The sequence below is a fragment of the Chroicocephalus ridibundus genome, chromosome 11, assembly GCF_963924245.1.
Source record: "Chroicocephalus ridibundus chromosome 11, bChrRid1.1, whole genome shotgun sequence".
NCBI classification, from domain to species: Eukaryota; Metazoa; Chordata; class Aves; order Charadriiformes; family Laridae; genus Chroicocephalus; species Chroicocephalus ridibundus.
Genome location: NC_086294.1, coordinates 21,308,191 through 21,327,503, shown reverse-complemented (window position 1 = coordinate 21,327,503; position 19,313 = coordinate 21,308,191). Strand labels below are relative to the sequence as shown.

Below are 19,313 nucleotides of genomic sequence, written 5' to 3'. Positions count from 1 at the left end.
CAAAATCTGCTTGTTAATGGATGTATCCAAAGTAACTAGAATTTTGTAGATGTGAGGAACAGAAGTTGAAATTGTCTCTTTTGGTTTCTTGTCAATCTTTTCACAAGTTTTTTAGGCCATAGTTCTGTAGGAGAATGAGCATCTTGTTCACGGATGTAAGGCTGAATGTTGCGGGATCGAGTCTGGTTTGGAAGTTCTGATCCTGGCTGGAATTACCGTATGGTGATTTTTAATAACTCTTAAACTTGCAGATATTCTAGTGTATTTCTGTAACTATTAAGTAACTTTATAATTGATGCTTTTCTAAGTTTAGAAATCCTACTCTGTTAATGTAACTTTGCACCTGCTTGGATAAATGGGTGCAGATTTTGTGCAGCCTCTTGTACTGCTTACCAGTGAGTATTTTCTGCCTGTGATGTGATAGCTTTATATTTATGTTGGTGCATAAACAACAGTTACGCTGATTTAAGTGGCATAATTCACAGCTTCAGCTGAAATGGTAGAATTTTATGTGATGACAGAATCTCAGAAAGAAAATTCTATTAAAAGGAAAATGTGTGTTATCCTTGAGGTTTTTCTGAGTTTACTGCTAATCTCCGTTAGCAGAAGCTAATGGCATGAACTGGGACAGACTTGGGATAGTCCCCCCCCTTTCTTTTTTTTAAACGTGTTTTGCTAATTCTGCTGTTTTCTTTAAAGCTAACCAGGAATATGCTTTTCACAAAATGGGTATGTCAGGCGAGGGAGGGATTTTTTACAACTACTGTGTGTTTAGAAAACAAAACTGTTTCTGCGGACATTAATCAGTTACAGGAAATATTTAAAAGGTGGTTTTTGTCAAATAGCACAACTGTGCTTGCACTCGCTTAGGTTGTCAAGTCTGAAGTTCTCCCTAAGACTGTTCTTTTTCTTATCCTGATTTGGAACAGGGAAATGCTTGAAATCATGGGAAAAAAAATTTGAAACACAAACTAGTAGCTTCCCAGTCCTGTTCTTAGTCCATTTTTTGGCTATGTATACAACAGTGACCTATTTTTTTCTAATGTCTGAGCATTCAGCAACTCTTGTCGTCATCGTTTATCTAAAGGTTTTAGAGGTTTAATGTTGTGGTGGGTTTTTTTGTTTTTTGTTTGTTTTTACACCAATCAAAATAATGTATTGTGAGAGCTCTTTACAATATAATGAGCTTAGAGCAATGGACTTTGTTGCTTGCCTGTACTACGTTCTGTTAGAACTTGGCAGCAATTACAACTGGGGCTTTATTTAACACATCCGCATTTCTCGTGGAGTTAATTTTAAAGGTTTCTTATTAGTATTGGATGCTTTCTCAGTCAGTGACAGAATATGCTGCAGAGTTACAGTGGCTGCTTCTCATAGCCTATGCACTGCCACTTAATGTGGATTTCAAAGTTTGTTTTGCTTTTGTTTTAACAGGGTTTGAAATTTAGATTATTTTCTTAGTTAATACAAAAGCTTTCTTTTCAGCTCTATGACATTCTCAAGTATGCGTGTATGAATTTGGGAGGCAAAATTTTTCCGCCTAATTTGAGCTGAACCTCAATTAAGTTTCAGGATTAGGAGAAGTCCATGGAATTCATAATTTGGAGTAATTAAGTGAAAGCGCAAGTGAAAATTTCCGTATTGTCCTACGTGTTTGGTGGTTGACGATGTCTGGAGAAGGTTTGGCAGTTACGAGAATGTAATCTGAAATCAGGTGCTTGTTGTCACTTTACATGGGTATTTTTATGACAGAGTGTAAACCTGTAAGTCAGTTCCCGCCCACCCCTAAGCCTTGATCTACTTGGAAAAGTAACCTAGCAAAAAAAACCCAGGAGGCAGCTTAATTTCAAAGTTTTAATTAATTTTGCGAATTTGGCAAAACCAAAGATTTTTTTGAAAATACCAGGACATTTAAAATGTTTTGATATAAATTACTTACAGCATTGTATTTCAGTATGCAGACTGGCAAAACTCTGTGTATACAATCTATGTATCTCCCAACTTTTGTTTGTATGGTACCATATGATTAAACTCCATCTTTTATTCACGCTAGATGTTGAACGCTAGTATTCTGTAGGAGCTGCTTGGGCAATGGTTTTGGTTGTTCATTCTAAATATTTGTAGTCTTCTGTCTGACCTTTTAATTGCTTTTGGGAAGCATTGTGAAATGCTGGTATTGTGGGGGATGTCCGATGTAGTGGGGAGACGCTTCCTGTGTGAGGGGAAGGACGTGCTGCTGTCTTTGGGGTTTGCAGAGCTGTCGCAAGACTCTGTAAAAAGTGACCACATTTACATAATTTGAAAAGTTAGACTGTGGGCTAGACGGTGACAGGCAGCAGCCCTGTAACCTGTGGTTTACTAAGCCAGATCTCAGTTTTGATCTGTCCTCACTTCTTGAGCTGAATTAATTTTATGTCATCATGCCTTGACAAGTGTCAGTGTGGTTTTAGGTGTGCACATGAACTATGGTAGCGCCTTGGCCATGGCAACACAAATAAAACTTCACTTGAGGACTGTGTGTGTCCCCATACAAGAATGAAGATTTTCTTTTTTTTTTTTTCTTTTTTTTTTGTTTCTGTGTATTAGCATAGTTTCATTTCATGCTGTAGTTCCATGTTGGCTTGGTAGTATAAAACTTCCACAACTGCAAAAACTTTTAAAACTCACATAAGGACAATATGAATATAGTCCTGTAAAACTTTATTTTAAAAGTGCAATTCCAAGTGCAGATTTTTCTGTTTCTTTGGTCAGGATGCAGTTCTTTCCAGTTGTCCCCCTGATAATTGGGATTGGGATTAAATCTGACCTCATCACGGGAATGATAGTGCTGCAGGTGATTGTTTTTACTTGTTTGAATAGCTGCTCATGGATTAAAAACTTGCTGGATCATCCCCACCTTGGCCTTGAATACTTCAACTGCACTTAGTGTATATAATCGGTGGCTCACAAATACAGCCTGGGGTGAATGCTGTTCCTAGGGTGGGCAGGTGGCATCTTTCATTTAGGAACAACTGTCAGTCTCAGCTGAAGGCAGTGCTCTGACAGGAAGGGGAAACTGATCCTTTTGCTCTTTAAAATGGTCCTGTTGGTGACTAGATCTCTTTTGAGATCCTGTTGTAGACCAGCATGTTTTTTCGTGTTTTAAAAAAAAAAAAAAGCCTTTTATTGTCTTAAATCATTAATCTTCTCTGATCTTAAGTTCTAAAATTAAATTACCTTCTAGTACTCTGGATTGAGGATATGATCTTCTGTTTGTATGATTCCTTGTGGTGAATTACATTAAAATGAGTAGAATAGCTGCATTATTGGTCCTAATCTTCCACAACACTCAAATTGTATACATACAATTGTATGTATACAATTGTAGAGGTTAATGAATGTCGTAAATGATTTTTTAAAAGTTTAGATATGGAAAATTATTTATTTCAATTTGCATTGAGGAAGTGGATCTAACCTGTTTTAAGAAGGGGTTTAGGTGATGGTTATATTGCTGGAGAAGCGTAGAAATAGTGTTAAGCTAAGTGGAGATAGTCTCTGATTTTGTTAGTGTTTGCTTTCTAAAGCTTACCGTGTTAATGTTTACGTAGTACCTAGTGCATCCAGGTCTTTTGACCAGGGTCTTGGATGCTAAATCAGTGCAAATAAGAATGAAGGTTTATTCAGTGCACACTCTTTGACCGTTTTTATTATGTCATTAACCTGTCCCCCCAGTTCCCCATTTTACGGTATCACCATGGAAAAATTGTTAGCAAATTGACCTTTATATAGCAAAAATAGAAGCTGTCCTGTCTGCATTTGAATTTAACTCAGTTGATTCATTCAGTCATTTGTGGCCACACAGGAAGCCCCATTCATATGATCACAAAGCCTAATAGCTGTTTGTACAGTGAGATTGATCTGATTACTCTTCTCTGTCTTGTGCTATTTACAGTCTGCTGCCAGTTCACAGAAAGGGAAGAGAATGGCTGCAAAGGAGAAGTTGGAGGCAGTATTAAATGTGGCCCTAAGGGTCCCCAGCATCATGCTGTTGGATGTCTTGTACAGATGGGATGTCAGCTCATTCTTCCAGCAGATCCAAAGAAGTAGCCTGCACAACAACCCTCTCTTCCAGTACAAGTACTTGGCCCTTAATATGCATTATGTGGGTAAGTGTGCATGGATTCAAGAGAAAACACTACTGTGGTAAATACTGTTTTGCTTACTACAAGGATTTCAAGAATTTGGTCATACCATGATAATACATTGATTACAACAAATAGTACAATAATATATTCATCACAGTTCTGCTTAAGGGACTGTTTATGTTAGCAGTAAAGAAATCCTGTCTTGGGTCTTCGACTGAACTTTGTTATTTAGGCTTGATATGTAAATAGAGTAAACCTGGTGTCTGGAAACAGGATTGATGCCCTGAAAGAACAGCTCGGTGGCTTTGGCCTGTGTCTGACTGATGAGAAAGTTGCTGTGAAATGTTGTGCAAACAAGAAGTGTCGTAGGGTATATCGTTGGCATTAAACAAGAGACTAGGGAGAAGGTTGCCTCATTTGGACTGTGACCAGAGCACCAGAGGGTTAACCTTTCACTGCTGGATGGGTATGGCTCTTCAGTTATAACCTTGTGGACCGTATATATGCTGTGAGTGTATGAGAGCAGGTAACAAGTCCTTGTGTTGCAGATAAATGGACAAAATTACTAACACAGCCCAGGGAGCTGAGGTTTGAACCTTGGCCTGCAAGTTTAATTCTGGAATGCTAGATGTCTGTTTTTAGGAGATGAAAGGATTGATATTCTGTGACCGGCTCTCCAGGTGGGTATGTGATTCATCTAGTGACTGCACATGGGGTTAATTAGGGATCGGATCCAGGCTGTTGAGGTTGGTAACCAGTGATCTGTGTGAGTACAGCCTAGCTTGGAGAGAAACGGCTAGCATGTAATTTTTCCACTCTGTAGTGTTTCTTCCTTGTAGATGTCTTTGGAGGATATAGAAGTACCGCAGTCAGCTAAAGGAAGCACCCTTTAGTTAAGTAGTTAGAGGACTGTGGGTTTTCTTGAAGTAGCATGTCCAGGTCTTTAATCCTGACTGCAGAAGTGTTGGCATGTGACATTTCTTTTCTAATCTATTAAATGTCTGTTCTCTGGAAGTTATTTACTGCCATTAAAAACACACGTGTCTTTCTTTGTTACGGCTCGACTATACTCATGCAGGGATAGCAAGGTACTTTTAGTGCAAAAAGCTGCTGTTACAGTTCTATGCCCTTTTCATGTGTTTGTGGGAGAGAGTACTTGTTTGTTGCTGGTGAATGTGACACAGGACCATGGTGGCATGTAACTATGGCTGGCTTTCTCAGGCACTTGTACGCACACAAGTACCTTTTAGGAGTTAGTTTATCAGATCAGTTTCTAATACAGAACTAACAGTTGTGCAGTAGGCTATCAAGATGTTAGTGCGCAATTCCCAGCAGTGACATAGCCCCTCTTTGTAGTCACTTGATAACCTTGTCCTTGCTTAAGTACCTTGTGATATACCAATAAAAAGTGCTACAGAGAGGGTAGGTATTGTCACCAAAGTATTTCTCACCTGGATGCTGTTTTAGTACTAAACCAGTGGATTCTGACTTTGTGCTCCTCATACGAGTGGTGCTTTTGTGCTCGTGCACAATCACTCAGCAGTTCTTTCACTTTTTGCTTTTACATTATTTGAGTGTCTGTACTTTTACTGCTCCAACTGGTAGTTGCTGATCAAGAAGGGCTTCTAAATCATCCAACAAGTTGCTCGTTTTAAAAGATTTTCAGACAATTTTCAGTGACAAAACTTCGCTAGTACTTTTCAAATAAAGTTCATTTGTTTCAATTCCTTGGGTCTTTTTAAGCTGTGTCAGTGTGAGGCTGGGCTAAATCAATTTGCATGCCTACACAAGATTTTATATAGATTTAATTGCATCAGTTTACAGTATAACCTTAATTAAAATAATGTATCAAAATATATAAATTGTAAGGAAACCAAAGTACTTTTCCACCAGTTTGGGAAATTAAGCTTCTTTTGAAGATGTTTTGGGGGAAATTAACTACCAGTGTGTAATTTAAATAACAACATACTGTGGATACGTTTCAACATGCTAATCTGTTTTATTTAGGAAAAAAAAATTTCCACTGTTCATATTTGCAGTTAGGAAACACAGCATCAGCAAATGCTGTGGCAGCTTTGCAGTATCAAACAATCACTGAATTTCTTACGTAGGCAGTGTGAGATACCGTATCACAGAAGTGCTTCCAGCAGCTGAGGAAATCGGGTGCATCTATCTCAGGCAAATGCTCAAGGAACAATTTGATTAGAGAGCCATAAAAATCAATAAACGCTACCAATCTTGATATAGTGAACCTTTTTCCAGAACTAAGGATCCAAAGTTGGAAATTTGCTCAGAACTGGAGGTTACCAGGAATATCTTTTCTGTTTAAATCCACTCATTTTCGTCCATCCATTTGCCAAAGTTTGAAACACCAGTTGTTTTTGATAAAGTGATGTATGTTACAGTGTGATTCATGTTCCAGTTAGCAGTACTGGGAATATAATAAAAGCCTCTAGGATGCAGTTGGTCCTTTGATACTGCTTTTCCATTTCATATCTTTTCATGAAACAGCCTTTATCTGCTTTAGTGAAGGAAAATATTCAGTCCTGATAACCACCCAACCACAAGTTCAACTGCATGAACTTTGCCTAAGTGCGTATAAAGCCATGCAAACAGCAGAGATAAATTTCTAGTTAGAATTGGTGAATGTAAACAGATTAATTTCATACAGGAAAAGTTGCGAAGTAGTTTTGTTTATGCACTTCATCTGTCAAATGGCACTGTGGTTACTGTTTCAGCAGGCGTAAAAAGGGCTGTGAACGGCCCACAGCAGTCCTCAACCTGCACTTTAGCTCTTGTGTATAAAGTTTGTGCTGTGATGTTTTATTTCATAATACTGTCTTACTGCAAGTGGATTATCTTCTAGAATCACCACTAAAACTATTTTTCACTTCTGAAAGCTTTCCTAGGTTTGTCAAGTGTGCTTAAAAAGGCAAACTTTAAACTTAGTTAAGCAACGATTCAGGAATGTCTCTGGCTGAGAATTTTTTTGCTCTGTGTGTGCGAAAATTCATACTTGATGATCACAGGATCACCTCACGCTTAAAACTTGATTTGTCACAGGTAGTATCTTTCTGGAAGCGCTTTTGGTACATCTTATGGGACACTTGCCAGATAATTTGTTGAAAACTTAATTTAAAATTATTAGAAATGCTTGGGGTTACGAGGAGTTGACCTGTGTACTTGATTTTTATTTTTTTTAGTTTGCCATATCTGCTGGATATCTGTAAAAACAGACAAAAATCAGATAAAATGGGGTTGCAAACTGAATTCAAGTGTACGAATGATATTCAATGAGAAATTATATCAAAACCAGTAAAAATTCTTCTGTCCTTGCAAAGTAGTCACATGGAAGGTTTGGTTTTAGAATCTGGCCCTTTCATGCCATCTTTTTAAATACAATAAAATGCACGTATGCTTTTTTTTTTTTCTTTTATGAGCCTTCTTTTATAATCCTGAATTATAAGCCTTATTTGCAAATGTGACCTGTGAGTCAAAGTGCCTTTTGTAGTTCTTCCTGGAGTGTTGAGGAGTACCTTGGCAATAAGCATTATTGTCCTCTCTGTCCCAGGACTTTCCCAAATACTCCAAGTCATCCTATTTAATATTTTTTTTTTCTTTTTGATGACCCATCCAGACAGTCTGGCTGAGGAGTAGCCTGTGATAAATTTGTGTGGAAGGTGCTGTATTACCAGATAAAATTCTGACAGTTGATACGCCATCTGTTACCAGGTATAAGGATCTGGGGCAGAAATAAGTTTAGAAAGCACACCTTTTTTGTCCACAACTGTTACAGGTATAATGTGGTTTCATTAAGATTTCATTAAAATTGTTTGCTATAAATTTAAGTAGCCTCTCCTTCAGGAAAGAACTGTGCTAGCTAAAATGGCTTTCTTTCTCAGACCTCGACGTAGGGTAGACAGGCACTCTCTGCTACTGCCGGGCTTCAGTGTTTTCTTCTGCACTGCAGAGTAGCTCTGGAAAGACAGTCGCTTCTTTTTTCATTCTTTTGATGAAGAAGGTGGAAACAGTTGAACCCACGTAATTTCCTCCTATGAAGGTCAAAGCAGTGCTGCTTGTGCTAACTGGTAAATACTCCGAGCTGGCTGGGAAGAGGAGAGTCAGTCATGAGCTTAACCTGTAACCATAGTCAGACTTGGAATTCAAGTCGCTGTCACCATAGAGGCCCAGAACGGCACTAAATACGCAGTGTTTTCTTACCTGCAAATAAAAATAACAGTTTTCTATGTTAAACTGTATTCTTTGTTGTTACGTTTTTCCCAATAATATCTTTTCTAATTTGTAAGGAGACTGTTTTAAGTACTTTGAATAAGTGGAAGGCCTGTCATCTTTCACAACCCTGTTTGCAATCGCACTTTCTTGAACTGTGTGGTTATTGCCTTGATCGCTTGGTCACATCACTTGCAAGGTGTGAAGAACTTGTTAGGAAAGCTGCCCTTAAAAAAGAGGCTTGAGGGAGGAGAAACCTGCTGCACTTCCTGCCATCCTGTGTTTGCTGACTGCTCTCTACTTTGGTCTGCTCACTTTTCTTTAAGCTCATGTGCGTTATTTAGAAGATCTTTTATTTGGATTGCTTTTTTTTTGTGGTGGTTTTTCTCTTAAGAGGAAAGGTACAGTACTCTGATACAAACACAGTAAAAAGTGCCATGTGAAGCTTCAGTGTGAGAAGAAAGAAGCAGTCGGTTCATTCCAGAAAGAAATTTCCCAAAATTGTGAGAAGAGGATGCGTGACTAAATGCGTAAATACACTTAATGCATACAAAGATGAAATGCTGTGCAGGTTCAGTGTCTCTGGGTTTGCTGTCCCATGTCTCTGTCTCTCTCCTGCCAGCAGCATTTAGATAAATGGGTAGTGGAACTATTTTCTGAGTGTCACTATTTTAAACTGTAGCTAATTTTAACCAAACGCAATTCTGTGACTCGGACTTGGTCTTTATTTCTTAAAAAAATTACTTGCTATGTCTTCCTATTCTCTTCTTGCATAAAAGGCAGTGTGTGCTGCAGTTGGTAGACACAGAAGAGGGTAGAGAGTATTTCATGCTCAAAATACAGCATACCCTTTTTTCTCTTTCCAGCTCTAGAGACTGCTGATTCCTGCACTGCTTCCTTAGTGTCATAGGCTTTTACTAAGCAGCTTTCTCAGCATATGGATTCCGGTAACTTTTCTGTACAAAGCTGGTATCTCTTTTTGGCAACCTGAATCAATTTTTATTTAAAAAAAAAAAAAAGCCAATAGCAGCAGGCTTGAAAGCAGACACTTAAAATTTTGAGGTTTGCTTCTCTCTGAGTACCAGTCTCGTGATAACAGCAATTTGTGTTCGTAATTTAGAATAGATTGTGACTGTTTATATTTTTACAGTTCCACTTCTATGTTCTTTTCCAGTGCTCTCCAGGTTCTCCGTGATTGTAATTAGGCCCAGAGCTCTGATCATTAGGTATGTTGTATTATAGAAACAGCCTCTGAATCATACAGTAAAACTAGAATCAAAAGTCCATTTTATTTGTTCAGACAATACTGCAAATCTCTGTAGGGAACTTGGTTCTTGGATTATCTATAGTTAGCGTGCCCAATCTGTCATGCATTTAAAAATTTAAGAAACAGCTGTTGAAACTGGTGGTAGTACCACAGTAATGAGTAAATTGTTTTGCTGGCATTATTTTCACTGAGATGCGCAGATGTTGATAACAGGATTTCTGATCTCTGTTTGTAGTTATGTGGTGCTGTGACCGGGTAAATACTTATTTCCTTGTGTGCAAGTGAGTTTAGATGTGTGCTTTCTCAGTTTAGAACTCATTTTTCAACTTATTTTCTGAAGGGTAAAATATTTACCACGTTAGCTCAAAGTACAAAACATCTTGGAGTGAGTAACGTTTGTTTGGGGAGCTCTGGCTGAGTGGGGGAGCGAGGAAGAGGTGTGCCTTGGCATTGCCGTGGAAAAACATCACTCCCCCAAAATGCAATACTTCTTAAAACCCATTAGGCTTATGCTGCCTTGAACAGGTATTCAGTTAGCAGTGGTGAGACAGGCTGGATGAAAGCAGCCCTTTGCAGTGCCTGGTGCCTCCGTGGCTGCTTGAGACTGATGGGGATTTTGGCATTAAGTGCTCTCTGAATGGCTTGGCTTGTAGATTGGTTTCGGTGGAGTGAATTTTGCATGAGCCATTGGTTGGAGCCACCTATGATGCAGGAGAGGTCATTCTGCGTGGTGGTGGAGGTTCTGTGTGACGTTGCCTTTTGTAACAGCAGATGAAGAGCTGATCTTGCTCTCAGAAGGCCAGCATAGCTGTCCTGGTCAACTCAGATGATCCCATTTGGCTGAGTTATCCTTCAAAGGATGCTCAATATGAATTGAGGATGTACAAGAGCTTTTTGCCTCTCCTTTTATGTGACGTAAAAATAGGTGGCTATTAGGGTTCCTTATGGGCTTGAGCTGGCCTCCAGCGAAGAAGCTACAGAATCCTCCTGGTAACTTCTGCATCATGCCTTGAACTACTGTAAGCTGAAAAGTGTATCTTCTGAAAATCATCCACTTTTGAGACAGATGCTTTAGACATAGACATTTTATTAAATCTCTGTGTAAATTGTTGTGTAACCAGTCTAGTGACTGCTTATCCTGAGAATTAAACACGCTGAAAATAAAGGTGCCAATTGTGGTTACGCTACTTCTGCCCTATCAAGTACAGTCTTTCTGAAGTCTGTGCTGTGTTATTGGTACTTCTGTATTGTGGCCAGATAGTCTTCTGAATAAACCGGAATGAGAACAGTCAAGGATTAGGCTGAAATGAAATGACTAACTCGGTAGCGCTCTGATCCTGCATCGTGTGAGGAGAGCCACGAGTTTGACGATACTCTGTGGCTCACGACTTGCTGCTTCACAACGAATTGCAAGTCATTGTAAGATGCGCCTTTTACCCTCAGGGTATATGGGTGAGTGGGAAGGTAGGGCCCCCCAGATTAATTTCCTGGTAGAATCCAAGCAATTGTGCTGTTACTTTCTGGCACTCAGAGATTTGAATTCCTCACTCTGTAGTATACAGAATAAACAGCTGCTTTTCTTGCAGCATTCCCTTGGCAAGCCTCTACAGAAGCAGTATCCAAGAGATGCTGTTGTTTTATTAAGAGATGTTATGAACTGTTTCATGTGTAAAGTTCTCATTTTTAGACTAAACCTGCAGGAAACTTTGAGTAATAACGTGAAGTGGACACAAGGGATCTGTAATCATGCAAATGAGCACTAAAATGTTTCTTAAAGAGGTTGGATTGCAACTTTGATCGTGCTCCAGAAGCCTCCCTTGTATGCAGCATGTCAATAAAACTCAGACACCTGAGTCGGCGAAGAGGCAATATGGGGTGAGAGAAGCTGGGAAGCACCTTGGTGGTACAGAAACAGAGATTGCTGAAAGGCAGTCTGTGAGCTGCTGCTTGCTGTAACAATGCGCGTTGCACGCAGAGAGGTTTTCATCTAGCTGAATCAACATGTTGTAAATGAGGTCACGAGCTGGTTAATACATGTGTGCTTGTCTGGCGATGTTGAACTTGGCTTTTCTGCTTATTATTGTTTTCACAGTTTATTTTCTCCAGCGGGGCTTAGATCTGTATTGTCTTGCACGAGAGGCAGCAGAAGTTCTCTGCTTCCTTGTGCTCCTGAATAGCCACTGAGTGGGGCGTCTGTGTATTGATAAACTTGGTAGGACAGGTCTTCTGTAGTGCTCCTTAGAGCTGGAAGCCTAAGGGTGCAGTTCTGTTTCTTGGTGGCCTAGCACTAGGGGGGAACTACTGTATTCGGGAAAGTTTATTGTCTCTTGGCTTTATCTTTTTTTTTTTTTTTTTTTTAACATGCATTAGAACGGTTTCTTTACCAGGGCAGGAACTGGGCTTCACTGAGCCTGCTGCTTAAACAGAAATGTAATTAGTGAGTTAAAAGGGACAATACACCAATCCCAAAAGTGAAAATAGTATGCATGGCCTAAATCACGGGAGGGGAGTGCTCACTGCAGACTCAAAAAGCTTTGGGTGAAGTGGGCGTTCGTTACTCTTAACCCACGTCTGAAGGTTACCCAGTAAGATGACTGTTTCTCAAACTGTAAATCCCTGTGCGTGGAGAATCTCTCCAAAGGGGTATGTGTTCTCAGCATCATGGTTTTTTCAGACAGAGGAGGTGCAAATGAAAACAAATGTAATGATTTAGATGAGAAAGCTGCTGTGAGAAATTTCATTTCCTGGCTCTTAGTTTTGAAGTAGAATCTCGTTTACACCATACACTAATTACATCATTTGTCCGGGCGAGAACAAAGGGAATAGAATATTACTGCTACTATGTCTGAATTTGAGCTTGTCTTCCTTTTCTTCTGCAATGAGACAGCTTGGTAATGAATTATTTGCCTTTTTTGGCAGAGGCTTTGTCGATAAAAATGAGGTTGGTACCACTTTGGGAATAGGGCCTCTGCAGCAAAAATGCAAATATGGCAGTATGAAGTGTGTTGAAATCTCTCTCTTATCAAGTCACAAGAGGAAATGGTAAATAAGAGTGAAAGGGAACTACTTTAAATGTCTCCCACTCTCCCCCTCTTCAACATCTATCAATTAGAGCAAACAGCTGCTTCAAAGTGAACATTTAAATTCCAGCCCAAAGTCATGAGCGGTGGAGTTCATTGCTCAACCTTCTGCAGTAACCTTGGCTGTCTTGTGCTGCTTCCCTGTGCAGTGTTACAAGCAGCTGTGCTGTTTGGAAGCCCTCTGTTTAAAAAGCATGTGTTTGAAAGTAATCTTCTCATCTTTTGATTTGTATTTAGACTTTTTTTTTTCACTCCTGCAATATATCCTGCTATATTTTAGTTAAAGTTGTCATCGCATAAAGAAGAATGAACTTCAGTCACTTCTGAAATACTCCTGTGTAACATGGCTGTGTTGAAGTGCAGTTACTGCCCTGTAAAATGTCTCCCTTTTCCAGAAACTATCCTAGCACCACTCAAGTACATCATCATGTGGCCAAGGAGCAGACTTTCATGTGATAGAATAAGGTAAAGAAGATGGCAGAGCTTAAATGCAGATGAAGTAAACAGGTATTCTTAGACTATTTATAGAGTAATAGAGGAATAAAAGACTGCATAATAAACTCCGTTTAGTTCCCCACCTGAAGGTGAGTCATGGGCTACAGTGAGAAGGAAGGGTTTAGAGAGATTCTACCCAAGTGCTAGAATGATACATGGCGGTGCCACGTGGGCTGTTCCGCAGAGAGAATTGTCCCTAACTAAGCAATCAAGGGAAGGTGGTGAATACAGCAGAGACGAAGTGTGAAGAATGTCTGCAGATGGTGTGAGAGCTGCTGGAGATGGCTCATGGTGCTGTGTGGTGCAAGCTAGTTAGGTGTCTTCATGGAGATTCTGCTGAGGAGTTGCTGCTCTTGTCATTTGTGTGTTTGGTACAAGGAAGGTGGTGAACAGAGAAGGTGAATTCCATATAATAAAGGTGTTTGCTAAGAAAACTGATGATGTAAAACATCTGCTGTGTTGTGTTAACTGGAAGCATATTATTCTACGTAAAACAGTTGCTAGAAAGAAACTCTTGTAGTGCTGGGTTTCAGGCCCCTTTAAAAAGCTCAAAATAAAAGTCATAGAATGGTTTGGGTTGGACAGGACCTTTAAAGATCATCTAGTCCAACTCCCCTACAGTGAGCAGGGATATCTTCAACTAGATCGTGTTGTGCATAGCCCCATCCAGCCTGACCTTGAATGTTTCCAGGCATGGGGCATCTACTGCCTCTCTGGTTAACCTGTTCCAATGTCTCACCACCCTCATTGGGGCGGGGGGGGGGAGTATTCCTTCTATGTAGTCTGAATCTACCCTCTTTTAGTTTAAAACCGTTAGCCCGTGTTGTATTGCTACCAGCCCTATTAAAAAGTCTGTCCCCATCTTTCTTATAAGCCCCCTTTAAGTACTGAAAGACCGCAATAAGGTCTCCATGGAGCCTCCTCTTCTCCAGGCTAAAGAACTCCAACTCTCTCAGCCTGTCCTCGCGGGAGAGGTGCTCCAGCCCTCAGATCATTTTTGTCCATGATCAAGTGGATACTGTGCAGAAACTAGTGACAGTGACTTGTACGATACCTCATTGTACTCAAACTATCAATAATTTCAGCTTTTGAAAAGGTGTATCCTCAGACAAATGTGCAACTTGTCACATCTACTTTATGAAAGTACTTGAAAAATTATCTTTAATGTTAAATACATGAATTGTATATTTATATTTTTTAAAAGGTAAGTGAATAGGCTCCGTCTGTCATTACTTGTATTATCTATTGTATCTGGCTTGACTTTGCTTGGCATGCTGTGGGTCTGATGCCTTTCCTAGGAGCATGTTGCGAGTTACCTTCTGTTACCTTCTTGAAGACCTAACCATTGGTAGAATTTTACAGAGGTGGCTTGTTGAAGGTGGCAGATATTAAGTAGCCTTGAAATACTTCTACATAAATACCGAGTGACTCTGAAATTGTGTCCTTTTCAAATATTGGAACATACTGTGTTCCCAAGCTGTTCTATAGTATCTGGTTGTCCCACTGCTTAGGAGTGTTTAGTCTAGAGTTAAAAATACTTAAGAAACTAATGTAAAAAGCTCAAAGTATAAATTAACTCAGTTAAAAAGACTGTGCCCAGTGTTGCTGAGTAGATGGATGAAACTTTAAATGTAAGGTGACTAGTAGAGCTGTAAGTGTCAGGATAAGTTCTTCTATAGTGTTTGGTCTTAGCTGCAGGGAAGTTGTTTGCTGTTGCTGTGGTTTTTTCCTAAACGGATTTCAGTGCCAGGCACTTAAGCTGACCTTCAGAAAGAGCATGAGTGCACTGCATTGGGATGGAGAGCTCGGCAATAGGGATTAGTAAGGGCACCCTCCGCTGGGTTTTTGACCTGCATAGTCTGGGAAGGAGAAGAGGATGGGCATGTGCTGAACCACCCAGTTGTGAAGTGGACTTGAAAGTACCGCTTTATTTAGGTATCCCAATGAGAGCAAATATGGGGGGGGGGGGGAAGGTATCAGTGTTCTGCTTCTTGCAGAGGCTGCTGAGCCAGGCTATGTTCTTGAAGAGTGAAGCTGTACCTGCACTGGGTCTTTTTCCACGGCCTTAGCAAATGCTAACAAGAAGTGAAGGAACTGCCGGTGTAAATGCCTACAAATGCTTGGCTGTGCTGAGTCTTTGCCTTGATTTCTGCAACACCGGTAGCTTGAATGTGCTTTAATATTGCTAGTACGGAGAACAGCCTGCGTGTCCCCATCTCAAAATATGGGCACGCAACGCCTCTTTAAACCATAAAGATATGCTGGAAGAATTAAAATGTGCAATGCTAATCAGTATGGAAAGGTGTTCTGTGTGTCCTTTGCTTGAGGAAAATGATTTTTTTATATCAATTTGACTGAGTTTATTGGTTGCAGGGCTTTTTTCCCCTGCAGTGCTGAAACTGGCTTTGACCTGGAAGAAGAGGAAGACGTAGGCCTGTTTTCCTTTTGTTACGTAGGTTATGTTAATTAAGTCTTGTTAAAATCCTGTGAATCGAGTCCATTTCTTGACATCTAGGTGTAATCTTACAGAAGCTGGTAAATCTATTTCTGTTCAAGAGGGAAAAAAACAACAACAAACAAAAAAAAAGTGTCAGGTTTTTGTGTGCTTTGTGTTTTGGTGAGAGGAGAATGTAGGTACATGGATTTTAAAACCAAATGAAAACAAAGGTGGTTAAAGAGATCTGAATAACTCGAATGTTAATTGAATGTTAATTCATATTAAGAAATTGGGCATTAGATAGTCTTTTTTTTTTTTTTAAATTTCATTGTCTGCTTTTTGTTACAGGTTACATCTTAAGTGTTGTGCTCCTGACTTTGCCAAGGCAACACCTGGTTCAGCTTTACCTGTACTTCTTGACTGCACTGCTGCTTTATGCTGGGCACCAAATTTCCAGGTAAGAACAAATGGATTAATTTTTCTAGCTTGGTTTGGGAATGAGAAAAAAAGACCGATATTTTGTTAGTATCTTGTATGAATGGGATAGGTCTTGTGGAGGCCTTTTTTTCTGTGCTGGGCTCCTCAATACACGTTGCTGTTCTTTGCCTTGAAAAAGTCTACAGAATTAAATATGCAGTCAGGTAGTGCTGGTGTATTTTCATTGACTTAAAAGGAATTTCGAGCTACATTTCTGTAGAGTGTTACGTCCATTAATCTGACGAGAGAAAACACCACGAGACTAAATATGGCCCGTGATGCAGTAATCTGAGTTACTCAATGGCTTGGCTAACGTGAATTCTGCACAGCAGACAGGACGTTACTTTTAGTTTCCTGGCACCTACGATGAGAGAGAAAATAGACATATGGAAGATGATAAAAATAAAGTAATACTGAAATTTATTCTTAAATTCATCTTTGTTTATGTAATATATTTTACAATGAAAACGAAAAGACGGGACATTTTGGATCTAAAACGCAGAGCAAGAAGCTGAAGATCTTTTGAGTTGGACAAGGCAGAGTCAATCTTCTTCATTTGTTCGGCTCCAGCTAAATCTGTTGAAAGCCGCTGTAAACTGCCATACCTACAAGAAGTTTAATCGGAACCAAAGAGAGTGGCCATCACAGTAACGGCTTTACATGGGAAGTTTTGAAAATACGGACTTGAGCCTGATTTATTTTAGTGCCTGCTGATGGGAAACATTTAAAAATGCTTATGATTGATTTAAGTGAAGTGATAGGTTTGTTATTTCTGCATCAAAGTTGTTGTTCTGAAGCATTTGCTGGAATATCTCTCACTCGGTATGCTGAAGTTCAGGAGAGCGTTAATGAAGGTTTTGTGATGACTTGACATGTCACTGTTGTGGCTGGCAGAGTCACAGTGAATGATTTCCTGAATGGATGAGAGTGAAAAAGAGGAATTATGGCCTCTTGCTGCCTGGGTAGGAAGGAAAAAGAGGGGGTTTTATCATCTTCAGGGGAGTCCTGAGTTTTTATAGATAGAGTTTGGGTGTTTCTTATAGGGCTGAAGGCTTGCTTATTAGAAAAAGCAACCTAAACATTTGTTAAGAACTTGTATTGAAATAAAAATAAAGCTAGTAACAAATACCCATCAGGGTTCAGCACATTTACAGATAGAGATCTTTATGCCATTCTGGATCTTTAAATTTTTTAAAAGAAAGGGAGATGGTATGGATTTTGGTTGATACATTAAAGGATAGCACTGTGTTTGCTTTTAATACCTTTTTTGTTTGTGTTTCTATGTAATGTGAATGGTGACTTCTGCTGCTTTGTGAGGTTTGAGACTTTACAGGCTTCACTGAAACATGTTAGATAACTACTGCTTGGGCTGTTCGGCATGTTCCTGCTAAGCTGTCTCTACTTGATGCTTCTGCAGTGAGTTAATAAAGACTTTAATTAAATCTTGCATCAACTGGCACAAAAAAATATACTTAATTAAAAGATGTCTTGGATTCAACTAGTCCAGCGGTATTCCCTAGCTATTTTGCAAAGCAAAAGTAGTTGCTAACACTTTTGAGTGAGTTTACCCATTCCCTAGATAGAAGACTGACTTGATTTGGAAGGAAGCGCAGTGCAAGGGGGTCTCAGCAGCAGCCTTTGTATAATGTTTCGTATTGAAGAGAGTAAAGTGTAATGCACAAATATAGTGTCAGTGGGGCTATTCCTTCTGTTGCCAAAGCTATCCACTTCCAACTGATGTTTCTGTTGAGCAGCCTGATCACAACTAGACATACAGCAGCCACGTCTGCAAACTGCTCCTGAGTGGTTTTTGATGGTAATTCTGCTTAGAGCAGAAAACTTCCAGCGAATTGCTTGCATGCACTACCAGTTGGGATGCTATTTAAGAAAGATGAAGAGGTCTCATATTGAGGCCAGTTTGGTTAATGCAAATTATAGAACAAGACCAAAGTCATCTGGCACTTGTGACTCTGCAGTGTCCTGGAAATTCTGAGCTGTTGAAAGACTTCAGCCTTCAGTGGCTTTTTTTTTTTCCACCCCAGAAATAGCTTGTGGTTCAGCTGCAAGTCTGGGAATAAGATCATCTGAATTTTATAGTTAAGCTCTGACTTCAAACTTCCAGGTCTGTGTGACCTTGACAAGTCACTTAACTTCTGAAGCGTTTGTTTCTGTATCTGCAAGACGGAGAATTACCTTAATGTGTACAGATTGATTAGCTAATGTTTGTAAACACTTGGAGAGTCCAAGAAGATGCTACATTTGTATTACTGGGTAATTTGGGTGGTGATAGTACACCATCTGTTTATGGAAAAAGGAGAAGTCAGCTTTAAAAAACAAAATCCTGCTGCTCCTGACAAGGAAAATGGATGCTGGTTTTATTTTATATGTAGCTTAAATTTGGGAAAATAAATGATGCAGTTATGCAGAAAAGAAATGATGCAATTAAACACACCGTTAGTGCAGAAAATCTAAATCTACATCATTATCTTGTTTCACATTTTGCAGTTTTGTTATGATTGTATTCCAAGTGTTGAGCCTCGCAGAGCTTGGAATGAGAAGATGGGGAGGGAGATGGCAAGAGACTGAATTGTTTCTTATGAATAATCTTAAAATACACTTAATTTTAAGGTTGTGTGTAGACATTTAAAACCTATGAGAGTGTGTGTTTGATGTTGACGGCGGAGATTTATCGGCCAAAGTAAAGTAAATGTCAGCAATATGAGTCAATTAGGTCAGATAACCGCTGTGCCTTATATCAGTCAATTACAAAGCATATTTTTAACAACAGAAGACTTTTCTGCACTTTCAGTATCAGAAACAGTCATGTGTGAAGCACTGTGTCTCTACCTTTTGAGAGCAACGTTAGTCATGGTGAGTGTATGTTAACAGTCCAGCAGTTTGATTAAATGAGGCTGGGAGTGCGTCTACAGAACGAACAGCAGGCAATCTGATCTAAGCTTTATTCTCATATCCTCATTTTCTAAAGTAATAATGTAGTTCAGCCATTTGATTAACTAGTAAATAATGATTTTAGCATTCTTGTTTTCTTAGACTGCTGCAGTAAAGTGAACAATTCTCAAATGTAAAAGCTGCAGCTTAATACAGCTTTAATTGATCAAAATTGAGTGCAGGCACTTGCTCTTCTCAGCATCTTGTATGGCACTGCAGCTGTTCGAGGCATCTTCTAATTGGTGTCTGTGCCA

The 19,313-nt window shown here is 39.5% G+C and overlaps 1 protein-coding gene across 3 annotated transcripts in view; it reads left to right on the top strand.

The window, feature by feature from the left end:
• The window catches only part of RNF145 (ring finger protein 145), a 51,268-nt gene that overhangs the window by 9,221 nt on the left and 22,734 nt on the right, over positions 1-19,313 (top strand). For all 3 annotated transcript variants that reach the window (XM_063349564.1, XM_063349563.1, XM_063349565.1), the window contains 2 exons: positions 3,932-4,145; positions 15,982-16,090. In XM_063349564.1, the coding sequence (XP_063205634.1) occupies positions 3,962-4,145; positions 15,982-16,090 (293 nt within the window). In that variant the 5' untranslated portion in view covers positions 3,932-3,961. The remainder of the gene's footprint in view (positions 1-3,931; positions 4,146-15,981; positions 16,091-19,313) is intronic.